Consider the following 16,839-nt stretch of genomic DNA (forward strand, 5'->3'; position numbering starts at 1 on the left):
CAGTACATACGTAGCAAAGCAGGAAAACAATTTACGAGAGAGAGAGAGAGAGAGAGAGAGAGAGAGAGAGAGAGAGAGAGAGAGAGAGAGAGAGAGAGAGAGAGATTGTTTTACGTACGTAAATGTGAATTTTAAACAAAAAAATATGATAGGTTATAACATGTACAGTATATTCAGACTTTTAAAACCTTCCCTTTAACTTAATGCATACTAAACTAAAACAGGCACAAATATTAAAATGCTAGAATATTAAAGTAAAACATGTATAAAAAAAATAAAGATTGTTACTGTACTCACCACTAAAGAAGTTGAAGAAAAACTTGAATGATGATGGCGATGAATTTGCTGCACAGTAGAAATGATGATGATGAAGCTGATGATGTCTTCTACTGTGCAGCCAATGATAGTATTTTACGTCTCTTCAGACGGAGGTGTCTTTTCCTGGGACACCTCTTCAACTTCTTCCTGGGACACTTCTTCAATTTCTTCTGAAGGCGTAGTAGCAGGAGGAACTGGCTCTTTTTTGCAAGGCTGGAAGAACATTGTGATCGGAAGTTGCTGGCGCTGCTTCTTTTTTCGCTCAAAGAGCATCCTGTAGGGAGTCATGATGTCATCGATCTTGTTGCAGAATTGCATAGACCGAACCATATCCTCGTCCCACTCTTGCGACATTTCTTTCACCTCCTTCACATGGTTGCAGAGCTTGGCAAGCCGTTCTAATGTTAAGCCCGTTTCTTCGACATTTTCTTGGGTCTCTTCCTGCGTTTCACTGTCTTCTTCACTGGCCGATTTCGTCAGGTCTTCTAGGTCTGCGTCAGTTAGCGGCTGGGAATGGCAGTCCAACAACTCGTCGACGTCTTCAGTCGTCATGTCGCCAAACCCGTCACCTCCAATTATCGCAGCCAACTGCACAGATTTGCGTATTGCAGAGTGTTAACCCCTCGTCATCGTAAACAATCTGGAGCCACAACTTCTTCCAGCTCGCATTAACAGTAGCAGGTTTCATTTCTTGCAGTGCCTTCTGGATGTTCTGCAGGCACGTGGCTATTGTGTACTTCCGCCAGTACGCCTTCAAATTGAAATTTTCATCTTCATCTTCTTGGGCAGCATCCACACACGCAACGAGGTCTGCCAAGGTATTCTTCGTGTAGAGGGCTTTGAACGCCCTGATAACCCCCTGGTCCATCGGTTGAATTAATGACGTGGTGTTGGGTGGCAGGAACTCAACCTGAATGCCCTCATGCGACAAGTCAGTTGCGTGTCCACCAGCGTTATCCATAAGGAGAAGGATCTTAAATGGCAAGCCCTTCTCTACGAGATATTTGCTGACTTGCAGGATAAAACACTGGTGGAACCAGTTGGAGGTCAGCATCTTCGTAATCCATGCTTTTTGATTATGCATCCAGTACACGGGAAGGAGATTCTTATTTTTATTTTTCAAAGCGCGAGGATTTTTCGACTTGTAAATAAGCCCCGGCTTTAGCAAAAATCCAGCAGCATTGCCACACATCACGAGGGTAACATGATCTTTGAATGCTTTAAAGCCAGAGGCTTTGGCTTCTTCTTTGAACAGGAAAGTTCGCGACGGCATTCTCTTCCAAACCAAGCCGGTCTCATCCATATTAAACACTTGTTCCGGCTTGTATCCACCTTCAGCGATAATGTTCTTGAACGTCTCGTTCGCGTAAGTTTCAGCAGCGGCAGTGTCAGCCGAAGCAGCCTCGCTATGCAGGGAAACGCTTTTCAGGCCGAAGCGTTTCTGAAACTTCGCGAGCCATCCTTTGCTGGCGGAAAAACGTTGTTTCTGAGGCTGGGAATCAGTGGATGTCCCTGGTTGAGGTTCATCTACATCATCATCTTCTTCAGCATGGTCGCCATCGTCGTCTTGAGGTTCCTTTACCGCAAAATTCTCATACAAGCCCAAAGCCTTGGTTCGGATGGTGTTCGTATCCAAGGCTATGTTCTTCTTCCGGCAGTCGGCAATCCAGACTGCTAAAGCACCTTCCATGCGTACGATCATTTTATTACGCGTGGTAACGACTCGCTTCGCTGATCTGCTAAAGGTGATGGTAGCCGTCTTTCTAATGTTCGCCTCGTCCTTCTTGATGTAGCGAACGGTGGATTCGTTCACTCCAAAATGGCGGGCTGCGGCCGCGTAACTTCTGCCTTCTTTTAACATATCGAGAAGCGTCACCTTCTCAGCAATCGTCATCATCTTTCGGTGGCGTTTAGGCTCACTACCAGCCTTAGCAGAAGCAGAACGCTTGGGAGCCATTGTACAGTAGGGGTTAAACAGAAAGTTCAACAAAAAGTTCAACTTAAAACAGTCACGCACAGCACAGATTAAAGTTCACAATAACGTAGCAGCATCTACACGGCGAGAGAGCGCCGAACGAAGTGGCCGCGAAAATATGCTGCTGGTTGTTGAAGCGGTCAAAACACCAATCACAGGCTAGATTTCAAAACTTGGGTTCTGATTCGTCATCTATCAGCACTTGAACCAATCACAATCCGTCTTACATGCTACGTAGTAGTTACCGATTCAAATACAAGGTACAACGTATACAGCTTTACGTACGCTATTTTACGCTTGTTTTGTTGTAGGATATGTACGCTTATTCGAGATGTGATTTTCGCAACAAAGAATATTATTGGATGCAGTGCTATGTACGTATACATACAAAAGATTCATGGAAAAGATGCACATCCATTACATTTGTAGTAGTAGCCATCAGCAGCCTTACACCATTCAAATACGGTATGACTGCATCTGATTTGCGTTTCATGTTCGATTTAATTTTACTACGTACTGTATACTGAATTATCGTATGATCACATTCTCTTTTCGTGTTTTATTTCTTTCTGTACTGAACTATATGTCATATGTAATGCAATGAACCATCAGTAAGAGCACATATTACTAATTACAGTATTAATGGAATTAACGAAATACGTATTTGGGGTCTTCATATATCGCGGTATTTTCAAAATTTCCGGAAAATCAGCGACATGTGTATATATATGCGTTATGAAAAAATTTGCGAAGTGGTGAATCTGCGATGGTCGAACTGCGAAGTAGCGAGGGCTCACTGTACATAGTAATACATACAGCTTCAATGAAGACTACCTTTATTAGGAAAGATATCAAACACTTTCTAACCCAAGATTCTCTTGTTGTAACAAGTTACTTTCAAACAATAAATATTTGTTATTATTAACACTACAACTACAAACCATATGGTCGCTAAATCCGAAGCAAAACATAAGTATCTTAGTTTTCATAATTTTTAAGTCTTTACAATTGTTCAGACCAACAAACGATAATGTTCACATCAGGCAATACCAGTATGTTACATATTGCAAGCCAAGATGGCAGGCACAGATCTTGTTTTCAGAGTAATTCTATCAGCTTTATACCTACGTTAGAACACTGAACTATCGATCCATGAACAAATAACTAAACCTTCCTCCTACATTGTGCAAATACTCTTTGAGAAGAAAAATAGAAAAGATTCTGTCACAGAACACATTATACACAGCAATGTAAGCACTAATTTGGGAGCAGGGATCTCCAAAACGCCTGACATCTTCAAAAACACAAAATAACACAGAGCTACGAAAAACCCGTCCGAACGTTACCGGGTGTTAACAAGGAATGGAGGGAGAAGGATAGGTAGTGGTGGTGATGATGGTGGTGGTGGTGGTGGAAGTGGGGGGGGGGGGCAGTAGCTGTAGTGAACGACACCTCGTAGTAACGGGGAATTTTGAGGAGGGAGAAGTCTAATTGGAAAGGGATTTCTGGTAGTGGTTTCACTCGCCCCAGTTTTAATAGCGACACCCTTTAGGGGTGAGCGAGCTGGGTATATTCCTGGCATTCCATGCAACTTTTTTCTCTGGTATATTTAGCAGTATTTATACCTTTGAAATGGCGCTTTAAAAGTTAAAGTTGCGGGTTTTAGGTCTCCACTGAGACGATTTACATTGTTTTCCTCGGGCGACCATTAGCCAGCAGGGACTATCTCTAGTCCCCTCTAACCTCCCCCTCCAGGCGCCACCCTGGTAGTAACACCCGGTAGAAGGTCTCACGGTATTCGTGTCCCTGGCGACGCTACCAACCTTGCTATCCAGAGCATTTCACTGGGCGACACAGGCCCCTCGCCCAGAAAAAGATTTTTCCTTCATCAAAATCCCTTTACCATCAGATAACTTCAAAAGAATGACAAATTTATATGTAATTTGTATTTTTCCCAACGTACAAACATTCAGCTATTTAATATTGATTATCCTTTCAGCTTCGCCGAAAGGATAATCCCTATTAAATAGCGCTAGGTTTGTTAGTGACGGAACAAATATATTTCCACTTACTTGATTGAAGAAACACATCCAGTTGTTCAACCATGCTGGCTCTGAGCTCGGCGAGCACGCGGTCTTTACGTACCAATGCTAGACAGTACTTTGCTAGTGCTTCTGGATCAGCATCACATCTGTAATAAATTAAAAGACGATTTAAGATTCATATCTAATACATACACGATTAATTCATAATACTTTCAACACTATGGCTGTGCTAGATAAGAGTAAATTGGCAAGTAACTTAATCAATACCTAAAATTAAGATAGAATACATTATTAAGACCTAAAATTAAGAGATAATAATGAATTATTAAGACCTAAAATGAAGAGATAATTATACATTATTAAGACTTAAAATTCTGAGATGATAATGCATTATTAAGACCTAAAATTATGAGATGATAATACATTATCAAGACCTAAAATTAATATACTAATACATTATCAAGACCTAAATTGAAGAGATAATAAAGCATTATTAAGACCTAAAATTGAGAGATAATAATGCAAAGTTTAAACCTGCATCTAATAAAGTTATGTTGAACAGGCTGACATGAGTCTGTCTTCATAGTTTATAAATAACTATCTATCTATAGTTGTTATTGATCTTAACATATTTTATATTCATTATCTATTACTTCTCATACTTTACAACTAAGTAGTTTATTTACTTATTTCCCTTCCTCACAGGACTATTTCCCCTGCTGGAGTCCTTGTGCTTATAGCATCCTGCTTTCCCCATTAGGATTATACCTTGGCTACTAGTGATAATAATAACTATCTTTTAAAACATGCCCATCAGTACAAAAAGAGGAATGCAGTTTCTATATAGACCAACACTTTATTTTGATATATAAATCTACATTCTAAGCGCAATCATCTCAACTTTTTCATGCCAATAACAAGCATGCTTCTTCTTCCTAACGTTATCCCTAGACTAAGGGGTCAGTTGCCCGATGCGCCCTCTCCAATACCTTCTATCAAAGGCATTCTCCTCCACCAAACCTCTTCTCTCCATATCATCCTTCACCTTATCTCGCCATTTAATTCTTCTTCTTTCCCATCGTTATCTCTAAATTAAAGGGTTGGTTGCCCGATGCGCCTTCTCCAATGCCTTTTATCAAAGGCATTCTCCTCCACCAAACCTCTTCTCTCCATATCATCCTTCACCATATCTCGCCATTTAATTCTCCTTCTTTCCCATCGTTATCCCTACATTAAGGGGTTGGTTGCCTGATGCTCCCTCTCTAATGCTTTCTATCAAAGGCATTCTCCTCCACCAAACCTCTTCTCTCCATATCATCCTTCACATTATCTCGCCATTTAATTCTTCTCCTTTCCCATCGTTATCCCTACATTAAGAGGACGGTTGCTTGATGCGCCCTCTCCAATGCCTTCTATCAAAGGCATTCTCCTCCACCAAACCTCTTCTCTCCATATCATCCTTCACCATATCTCGCCATTAAATTCTCCTTCTTTCCCATCGTTATCTCTACATTAAGGGGTTGGTTGCCTGATGCTCCCTCTCCAATACCTTTTATCAAAGGCATCCTCTTCCAACAAACCTCTTTGCTCCATATCATCCTTCACCTTATCTCACCATCCAATTCTCTGCCTCCCTCTTGATCTCCCCTTACAGGCTTCTCCCAAGCCCTCCTAAATCCCTCCCCACCATCCATACTTAACACGTGCCCAAGCATTCTTCTAGGAATATATTAATCAATACATGTACTAACGTCACCTCAATTTGAAGTTCCCTGTACTTGTATTATAATGTAGGCTTCTGAATTTCATATTTTCTCCATCTAAGGCTATAGGTTCACTACTTTGTAATAGAGGAGAGCAGGATAAAAGGCCCATTTTAACTGCTTTGCGCAAATGGTACTTGACTTTCAGTCTTATCAGTATTATGGCACAAATGTTCAAACTGTTTATCATTAAGGAATGTAGCTCACAGAGGCATGGCCTAACCTATTCTACAACCTCTACATCATCTTGTAAGTTTGGATTCCTGAGAATTGTCTTACTAGGTTACAGTCACAAGTAGGGTGGAAAAATACCCTAAATTTTCACCAGCCAAAAGAGGGTTAACCAAGCCTGCACGGAAAAAAAATGGCCGACTATATTAAATTTACTACCCTTATGCTTTGCAAAAGATAAAATTAACAAAGCTATATTTTGCATTGTTATCTAATTCTAAAAGGATTCTATACCAAATATGTTATCATTTCTATTTCAATATTATCAAAAAGAATTTGATAAAAATTTTAGCTAGATGTCTCTCCTGAACTTCAATTCAGAATCAATTATGGTACTGACCAGATAAAACATCTGAGACACCCAAGACCCCAGTTTTCCCCATTACAGTCCCTCGCAATTAAAAGGGTAGAGAACCTAATTAGAGGTCACAATAAAGGAATTAAAACCTTATGAGGTGAAAAAATGACAATTTCAAAGATAATTTGTGTTTTTCCTATCTAATATAAACCTGTAGTTATTTATATGTGGATGTATTCTTTCAGCGTAGCTGGACGGCAGCCAATTAAAATTGTGGTATGAGGTGGCAACCCTACCAAGATGCTGGGTAGGGGGTGGCCGGGAGTACCCAGCCACCTCTATATATACAGATACCCTCAGATCAGTGATCTAGTCACTTTTTCTCTTTGGCTGGTAGAGAGCAGTTGTCTCCTCTCTCTCCTCCTCAAGGCTTTATCATAGTCATTGAACAATTTATTACTTTACGCTCATTCTTTCTCTTTTTAGGTGTGACTGCGCTTTTTCACTGATGTATCCCATGAGCACTTGCGTTGGCCATAAAGTTCTCCCTTGTGAGACCTTCATACTCGAGACTGATCCCCATCAGAGAATGTCCTCAAAAGTTTATTTTAAGCATTAACTTTAAGGTAGATTACCATACAGGTAAAGCAAGACACAGAAGTGTAAGTTAGGTTACGTCATGGTGCATTGCCTTAATCGCCCATGCAAAACCTTGCAAGCACCTATGTGGAACGTGAGATCCTGGGTTAGGTTAGGACCTATCTTGGTTACTACCAATGCCAAAATTTTTGCATCAATATAAGAATCCAGTCTGGAAGAAGCTAGGTACACACCCGAACAATGCAACACCCTAGACTGGTGTCTAAGTATAACCAAGGATACTGCCTATTCTTCCTCAATGTACTAATATAATAAAGGTTCTTATGGTTTAAGCAATGTCATATGTAGAATCTTGTGTCAACGCATAATTTCACCTTTAGTTGGAATTTTTTATCTTTTTGCATTATCTTCAATGGCAAGTTTTCCAGTGAAGGTTATAGATTGGCCAGGACACCAGCCACCCGACCAGATACTACCACTAGATTGTTATTGGATCCTTTGACTGGCGAGACAGTATTACATTGGATTCCTCCCAGACTAAGGCTCATTTTGTCTTTGCCTACACGTCCACCAAGTAGTCTGGCCTATTCCATCCACATTCCCCTCTGTCCTCATACACCTGACAACAGAAATTACCAAACAATTCTTCTTCACCCAAGGGGTTAACTACTGCATCATAATTGTTTAGTGGCTACTTTCTTCTTAGTAAGGATATATAAAACTCTCTAGCTATGGCAAGCAGCTCTTCTAGGAGAAGGGCACTCCAAAATCAAACCATTGTTCTCTAGTTTTAGGTAGTGCCATAGCCTCTGTACCATGGCCTTCCATTCTCTTCTTGTTTTCGTGAAGCTTTTATATTCTATACATGAAAGATATAATTTAATGTTATTACTGCTCTTAAAATATATTAGTCTGATAGCTTATCATCAAGAAAATCACACGTGCATAGAAAATAAGTATATACGTACACAGCGAGAATGCATAATACTGTAATGCACGAAAATACTTTGATTTGATGGTTGTTAAAAATGAAATATGCAGTGAGAATTAATCCTTTTTTAAAAGAAGTTAACATACAGTATTAACAAAAAATAGCTGTAAGAATTCTTGATAAACCAGTTGGTTATGTTGGTTAATATAAATAGACACTCGCTGGCATTAGGGCAATCAGCTGACATGAAAACTTAAAAAATAAAATAATCGAGTTGTTGGTTGGTAAAATCTTAAGTAAATCAATAAAAGGATTAAATTTACTAATTAAATTAAGTATCTAAAGACAGGACTCATAAAATTCATGGACTAGTCAGCTCGAGATAGCAGGATCAGTTTATGGAAAACAGCAGAGGGGACGGGAGCTGTAGGTGGGCTATGCTGAAATCACTCTAGTCATTTCTTACTCTAGGTTTTCGCCAACCTCTAGATTATGTTTGCAGGGAAAAGTGTTGTAGTGTCACACTACGATCTTGCGGTTTGAGGAGCAAATAAGAAAAAGTGTAAACAAAACCAATCAGCTGACATCATCATGGCACCCAGAAATTTTCTGACTGTTGCAGTAATATGTATTATCGGAAAATTACGTGAATTGAAGAATTCTACAAATACCACAGGATGAACAAAGCAGATTTTTTATTATCTCTTAAGGCTTGCTGGACTCGAGATTGCCAAGCAATAGCATGCCCTCTCTGCAGCAGCCATCTTGTTTGTTTACATCCGAAGTCATGCTCGCGGTTTGTGCTCACTGCTTCCCATCCAGTCGGGAAGCCAATATCTCAAGCAACAAGCTCCAGGTTTTTATATAAAACTCTAGTGTGATTCCAGCTTTATAAGTTTCCTAACCATAATGATGTTGGAATACCAAACTTTCCACCTGGACGCACTAAGAATATACCTAGTTCGTAAGGCGGTCGGTTACTGTTTGGTGGCCTGGAGGTAGCGTTGTTGCCTGGTGATTGGCAGACTGGGGTTTGAGTCTCGCTCAAACTCGTTAATTCCTTTGATCGTTGCAACCTCACCGACCTTGTAAGCTAAGAAGGGGGGGGGGAGCCTAAAGGTATATTTGCTGAGTCATCAGAAGCCATTGCCTGGCTCTCCTTGGTCCTAACTTGGATGGAGAGGAGGCTTGGGTGCTGATCGTAAGTAATATGATCAGTCTCTAGGGCATTGACCTGCTTGATAGGGCAATGTCACTGTCCCTTGTCTCTACCATTCATGAGCAGCCTTTAAACCTTTAAATAGGTTTATTAGATATTGTGATCCTGATTACAGTAAAACCCAGCCCTATGTCATTGAGTGGCTCCAAGGAACGTTACGAAAGTTTATTTTTACTCGAGTTGGATTTATGCCTTACAAAGCTTTATGTGAAGTACAGCACAGTTCTTGTTATTTTATGACTTGAAACATCGACGCAGGGTAAGCTAAAATGACCGAAGTTGGATTATATTTTTGCGTCTAATATTCAGCTGGGCTTCACAAGGGACTGGAAGAGTTGGAAGACCCAGGCCTACATGGCTGAGGACTATGAAGCACAAAGTAGATGATGATGAATGGAAACGTATTGAAAAGCTCAAGATAGAAACAACTGGCAAAATCTAACCGAGGCCCTTTGCGTCAATAGGAGTAGATGATGTGTAATATTCAAGGAGACACGAAATCGGAACCGACGTTGAAATAACGTTAAGTGGGTTATATCGTAAAGGTAGAAGTGTTCGTTATCACATAGATATCCAGTACATTCCTGTACTTCACCAAGTAAAATTAGCTACATGTTTCTTAATGGATGAGCAAGGATCTTGTCATTCTACTTATTATTCAAGTACTTATAAGTTTACTTGAAAGCAATATATTGGTATGGTGACAGATATTTAGGTAAGGCTGCAATACTCAATGAAAGCTGTCACAATTTGGTATTATACAATTGCATGAAGTGAAAACAACCACAAAAGAAAGAGAAAATGGTTTGACTTTGGTTCCGACCTTTACAGTATACGTATGTACTGTAATCAAATCATAACAAACAGGTATAAGATTAAACTAATTCGCATAACAAACATTGTGGAGTATTTGCCAAAGCTTTGGAACTTTCACCAGCTCCTATTTATCAAACAGTTGCAACTAGAGAATCAAAGCGCTAATGCCGGCGACCTTTTATCAATTACCTGTCAAAATCTACTACCCTATTTGTACTTTCTCTGTATTAACTGATTTCCTATGTCAGGAGAAAATTGAATGAGTTGACATTTCCTTTATACAATGACATTAAGAGACATATATAAAAAAAAAAGTTAATACATACTACACAGTAGAATTATTCTTACTGTCTATGCAAATATACAATAGATTCCTAGATATTACTTTATTTCGTACTTCATACACAGTTAATAAGACATGGCAAATAATTCTAAAATATTTTAGCTTGCTAGACTTAAGAATATTTGGAGCACCTGCAGAACGTGGACATCGGTACTCCCATACTCAATTTAAAGCAACAGTACATAAATCAACCTAACCCAACTTAATTAACCTTTAATTAGAGCTTTGAACACCCAATAAATCCCCTAGTACAGACCACAACACCCTTGTCTTTCCAATTCCGAGATACAGGTCCTCAACTTACAAACTTAACTGGTTCCAAGAAGCTTTTTATAAGTTGAATTTTGGCCTATGGTACGCCTGGCCTGAACCCCATGACTATGATTTCCAGCTACTGAAGTCAACAAATAGTCAGATTCATAAGAAATAAATTTCAAGTTATTACAAATGTTATTTTTCTTACTGTATTGAATGATATAATATAGTTTTATTAACCCTTTTACCCCCATGGACGTACTGGTACGTTTCACAAAACTCATCGTTTTACCCCCATGGACGTACTGGTACGTTTCACAAATCTCATCCCTTTACCCCCATGGACGTACTGGTACGTTTCACAAAACTCATCCCTTTACCCCCATGGACGTACTGGTACGTTTCACAAATCTCATCCCTTTACCCCCATGGACGTACTGGTACGTCCTTGCAAAGAACTGCTATTTAAATTTTTTTTTTGCACATTTTTGATATAAACTGTATGAGACACTTCAGGCATTTTCCAAAAGAATGAGACCAACCTGACCTCTCTATGATGAAAATTAAGGCTGTTAGAGCAATTTAAAAAATATATACTGCAAAATGTGCTTAAAAAAACGCCTGGAGGTTAAGGGTTGGAAAGTTCCAAATCGCATTGGGGGTAAAAAGGTTAAAGTATTTCTTTATTTTGTCTGCTATTTTCAGTTGGATTTGCATTTGTATCTCAGAATGTCTGTAAGCTGAGGTCCTTCTGTACCTACGATCTGCAGACAGACCGAATATTAATTGTCCAGATAAAAAAAACGAGTTTTACAGACCTTACTAACTCACCGACCTCTTGAAGCCTAGAATGGGGCGGTGAATTCACCAGCAATCTAATTACAGAAAAAATACATCAGCAGACTTATCGATATGTATCCAGGTATCCTTTCAACAAAGGTAAACACACTTAATATGAAAATAGCTTAGCCTACCGTAGAGTAGACCTCCTGAAATTTGACAACAGTGGAATTGGTAAATCTACCAAAGACCTCCGTACAAAGATATCGTTCCCAAATATATTCTGGCTGGTCACTCATATGCCATTTTTAACATTTGCTATTTCAGTTTTGACAATTGGTTAGTGTAGACACTATGTTTATAGTTATTAACTCGACAAATTTGCCTTGTTCTTGTAAAAAGCATTACTTTAGCACAGTAATTTCAGCTTGACATTTCTTGGCAAACCAGAATTTCAGTTACTTTAGGGGTTGCTTCTCAGGTCCTATACTGCAGTTCATATTTATCTTATACATTCCAAGTCATTAAGCATTTCACCCGATTATTGTCAAATTAATCTGTGCCTGGTATGTGTGCAATTTAGTTTTCCACTGAAAACCTAATACTGTACACCTAATAGGGACGGCAGTAAATTGTGTGCGATTCTGAAAGAATTACTTTGGCCTAAGCAATTTTCTTTCCTATTACAGTACATACAGTGCTATATTGTGTGGTAAAGCTAAGGTAGCTGTGCTTTAGACTATGTTTTGACCATAATCTTGACTTACAGAAGTTAGGTGCTATAGGCCCACTGCCAATAACTGTGAAAACTGCAGTTACTATCATTACTTGCTAAGCTACAACCCTAGCAGGAAAAGCAGGATGCTATAAGCCCAAGGACTCCAACAGGGAAAATAGCCCAGTGAGGATAGGAAACAAGGAAATAAACTGCAAGAAGTTTAAGAACAATAACAACATTAAAATAAATCTTGCATACATAGACTACCAAATACCAAGATGAGAAATATGATAGAATAGTGTACCCTCAATCAAGAGATCTCTACCCCAAGACAATGGAAGACAAGGGAACAGAGGCCATGACACTACATAAGACTGGAGAACAAAGGTTTGATTTTGGAGTGTCCTTCTCCCAGAAGAGCTGCTTACCATATCTAAGGAATCTCTTCTACCCTTACCAAGAAGAAAATAGCCACTAAAGTTGGACAACTCAAAGGCAAGGCACACCATAAATAACCGTGATCGATAACTGCAAGGGCATGCGATTATAAAAACCCTCTGCCAAATATAAACCATACCTAAGTAACCTTGATAACAGAGGAGAGAAGATAAGTCAAGTTGGATAGAGGTCTACAAAACAGCCTAAATCGGTCTCCATGGACTAGGCAGAGAAACAGTACAATAGTTTACGTTAGTGTTGTTGAAATCTAATCCAATCCCAGGCGAGCTATTACATAGATCTCTGACTAGGTTAGGACATCATAACAAGGGTTGGGTTAAGTTTACTGTGTCATGATTCGCAATAATTTTCTTATGCGATTAAGTTTTGATTTATTTACTTCGTACATTCGTTACTAGTGAAATTCATTTGCTGATTCCTCCACACCCCATAAAAATTCAATTTCCCACCACAGTTTAACCTAGTAATAAACCTCATTAGCCTACGTAGATTATATGGATTTCCTTATACTCTCCTAAATACAGACAAAATGCTTATTCTATTGGTTTAATAAAAGCCCCAAAAACTTAATTTCCCACATCATCCTAAGGGAGAGTTTGGGATTTAATAAACCTCATTAAATACATTACAGTATATGGATGCTCTTATAATTTTATATATACTAAACAAAATGTTTATTCAGTAAATTTATAGTTACAGACGGAACAACTTTTGAACAGAAAAAGTAGTTTTTCCTGTAACAAATAATGTGTTTTGACTAAATTTTACCTTCATTTCAACAGTAAATAAATCAAAAACTTGTTAAACCATCTAAGAATGGGGATATCTTTTAGAAATCCAATGGTTTTTGCTCGCTTAGCTCAGGAAAAAAAAAAAACATGAAGCTCCATATGTACTGGCAAGCAGTAAATGCTGAGCTGCGCACGCTAACCCCATTGATTATTAGTTATATATATATTTCATCAAGTATTTATTTGCGGTAAAAACAAATGTCATTTTCGAAGGAAACGGGCGTTTCTGTACAGGAAATAATTGTTTTATAGTAGGAAAGTGTTCCCGGTCCGTAACTATAATAAAACAAATATATTATATGAATATTCCTAAATAATATATATCAGACAAATTGCTTATTCTATTGTTATACTAAAACAGAGATTGGTACTTTCCTGTTATTGCCTCACCACTAATTATATAAACCCCAATACTATTCTTACGTTAGATTATAATTATTTAATCTGTAGGTAGATAAATTTTAAACCTAACCTAACCTAAAATTAGTATTTACTTGCGGTTAATATAAGCTTCATTTTCAAAGTAAACGGGTGTTTTTCTATAGGAAAGTTATTTAAAAATAGGAAAGTTTTCCCCGTCCATAACTATAATAAAACCCATTTTAGAAGAAAATATTTTTCTGTCCGTAACTATAATAAAACCAATATATCATATGGTTGTTCTTATATTATTATATATTAGACAAATTGCTTATTCTATCGTTATACTAAAACAAGAGATAAAATAATAAAATACACATATCAATCTACCGCAGCCTACATACGTAGGCCAGGCTAAAATGACAAGCCTATGGAGACAGCCTTAAACGACAGCATACTTACAAGGGTGCCAGATATCCTGTCAGCCACTGTTTCAGAAGCTCCGGTTTTTCTACAATCATTTTCCAAAAATGAACTCAAATTGGGTCAGCCGTAATTTGAGAATTTCCAAAAACTTCAAAATTTCAAAATTAATATTTGATGATTTTAGGTGAATTTTTGGCTGCGATTTTTTGCTGTCCCGGTGATTAATAATCTATTTTCTTCACATATCACAATTGTTAATGAGGTTTTTATTGTCTTAATTATGATAATTTCTAGAAATCTGCTTCGGGTAAATGATTCTGAAGATGCCGAGGGAAATATAGGTCAAGCCGGGATTAATTCTTTCACTATTTCTCTAATTTATTCATTAATAATCCCTCTTTTCACTTGTCGCATTTGATAATATAATTAACGAAGAGTTAATTACGGCATTATAATCACTCATTAATATCTATTTCGGGTTAATAATCCAAAATATGAAAATTTCTCCCGACACACACAAACACACACGGCTTCGGAAAAACTTCCCACTATAAAAACACGGTTTTTTAGGTCTTAACACAGCGAAAACGTGTTAAATTAACACTTATATATATGATATATTTCCACTTCGTCTAATACGCCATTAGTTCTTTTCACTGGCTTTTGTTTTTATGGATTTTTTTGCTTGTTTTAGCGAGAGAAAGTTTTTGGATGACGACAACAGATGACGGAGAAATATTTTGGACGCTTACGCACTGTTACACGAGAGGGTGACGGTCATAGAAAACGGGTATTTGTGTTCTTCTTCTTGTTATTTTGAGATGGAATTTGTTAGGATTATGTAATTCTGTTGTTATTTATATTTATAATGCTGTAATTATTGTTATTAGTTATATATTTCATGAGTAACTATTCGTATATTCATCTAAACTAAGGCAAAAACTTTCTCTCGCTAAAACGAGATGGGTGACGGTCATAGAAAACGGGTATATTTATTCTTCTTTTTGTTAATTAGAAGTGGAATTTTGTTAGGATTATGTAATTGTGTTATTATTATTGTTTATATTGTTGTAATTATTGTAATTCTTATTACAATTCGTGTGTTGATTCCTATATTCATCTAAACTATACTTTAAATTCAAATTTTTGATAGGCCAGCTTCAAAATCGTCCAAAATAGTTGAATTTTCTCAAATTTGTCTTGTTATTTGGAGATAGAATTTGGCTAGATGGTTATTTTGTTGTTATTATTATTTATAATGCTGTAATTATCGTTATTAGTTATATATTTCATGAGTAACTATTCGTATATTCATCTAAACTAGGGCAAAAAGCAAAATTTTCGAACTATAAGCTTCCAAATCGTTCAAATTAGTTGAATTTTCTCAAGTTTGGATTATGTTATTTTGTTGTTATTATTGTTATTAATTATATAATTCAAGAGTAATTATTCGTATATTCATCTAAAACAAGGTAAGAATTCAAATATCTGATAGGCCAGCCTAAAAATTGTCCAAAACAGTTGAATTATCTCAAGTGGAAATTATGGATTATGTTATTTTGCTGTTATTATCATTTCTATTATCATAATTATTATTATTAATAATATTATTCACAAGTAATTATTCGTATATTCACCTAAACCAAAATAATAATTAAAATTTCTCATAGAAAAGCCAACAAAACAACTGAATTTCCTCATACGATCTAAAATATCCAACAAACGAAAGACACATTGAATTTACAAGACCCAGCACCCACAACACTCCCAGGTAGACTGTTCCACAGTCTAGTAGCGGAGGGGATGTTTGATGTCATACTACGATGTTTTCACGGCGTTTCACGGCTTCTTCAGTGGCAGAAAATACCCTTTCGAGGTCTCCCTCGGTGAATTATAAAACATCTGTTGCTAGGGTGCTAAGGTATAGATTCAAAGAAGTCTATTCTACATGGCGCTGTTTAGAGAACCTATATAGGTAGGCCTACTCTAGTGCGATTATTATTATTATTATTATTGTTGTTGTTGTTGTTGTTGTTGTTGTTGTTATTATTATTATTAGCTATGCTACAACCCTAGTTGGAAAAAAAACCAGGATTCTATAAGCCCAAGGGCTCTAACAGGCAAAATAGCCCAGTGAGGAAAGGAAACAGATAGAATAATGTGCCTGAGAACTCTATCCCAAGACAGTGGAAAACCATAGTACAGAGGCTATGGCACTACCTAAGACTAGAGAACAGTGGTTTGATTTTTGAGTGTCTTCTTAGAAGAGCTACTTACCATAGCTAAAGAGTATCTTTTACCTTTACAAAGAGGAAAGTAGCTACTGAACATCACAGTGAAGTCGTTAACCCCTTGAATGTAGGAGAAATTTTCTACTATCTTAGTCCTTTCGGGTGTATAAAGAAATAGGAGAATGTCTAAAGAATAGGCCAGACTATTCGGTGTATTTTTAGGGAAAGGAAATGAGACGTAACTAGAGATAGATCCAATGCATTACTGTCTATTCAGTCA

At 37.6% G+C, this 16,839-nt stretch overlaps 1 protein-coding gene across 3 annotated transcripts in view; it reads right to left on the bottom strand.

Annotated features, from left to right (window-relative positions):
• Window positions 1–15,082, bottom strand: part of swm (Zinc finger protein swm) — a 99,439-nt gene extending 84,357 nt beyond the window's left edge. For 2 of the 3 annotated variants that reach the window (XM_068391024.1, XM_068391023.1), the window contains exons 1-2: window positions 14,365–15,082; window positions 4,366–4,484 (exon numbers count right to left, since the gene is read on the bottom strand). In XM_068391024.1, the coding sequence (XP_068247125.1) occupies window positions 4,366–4,484; window positions 14,365–14,423 (178 nt within the window). In that variant the 5' untranslated portion in view covers window positions 14,424–15,082. The remainder of the gene's footprint in view (window positions 1–4,365; window positions 4,485–14,364) is intronic. The other variant, XM_068391025.1, reaches the window with a different exon arrangement.
• Window positions 15,083–16,839: the final 1,757 nt, after the last annotated feature.

This window comes from Palaemon carinicauda, chromosome 17, assembly GCF_036898095.1.
Source record: "Palaemon carinicauda isolate YSFRI2023 chromosome 17, ASM3689809v2, whole genome shotgun sequence".
Classification (NCBI taxonomy): Eukaryota; Metazoa; Arthropoda; class Malacostraca; order Decapoda; family Palaemonidae; genus Palaemon; species Palaemon carinicauda.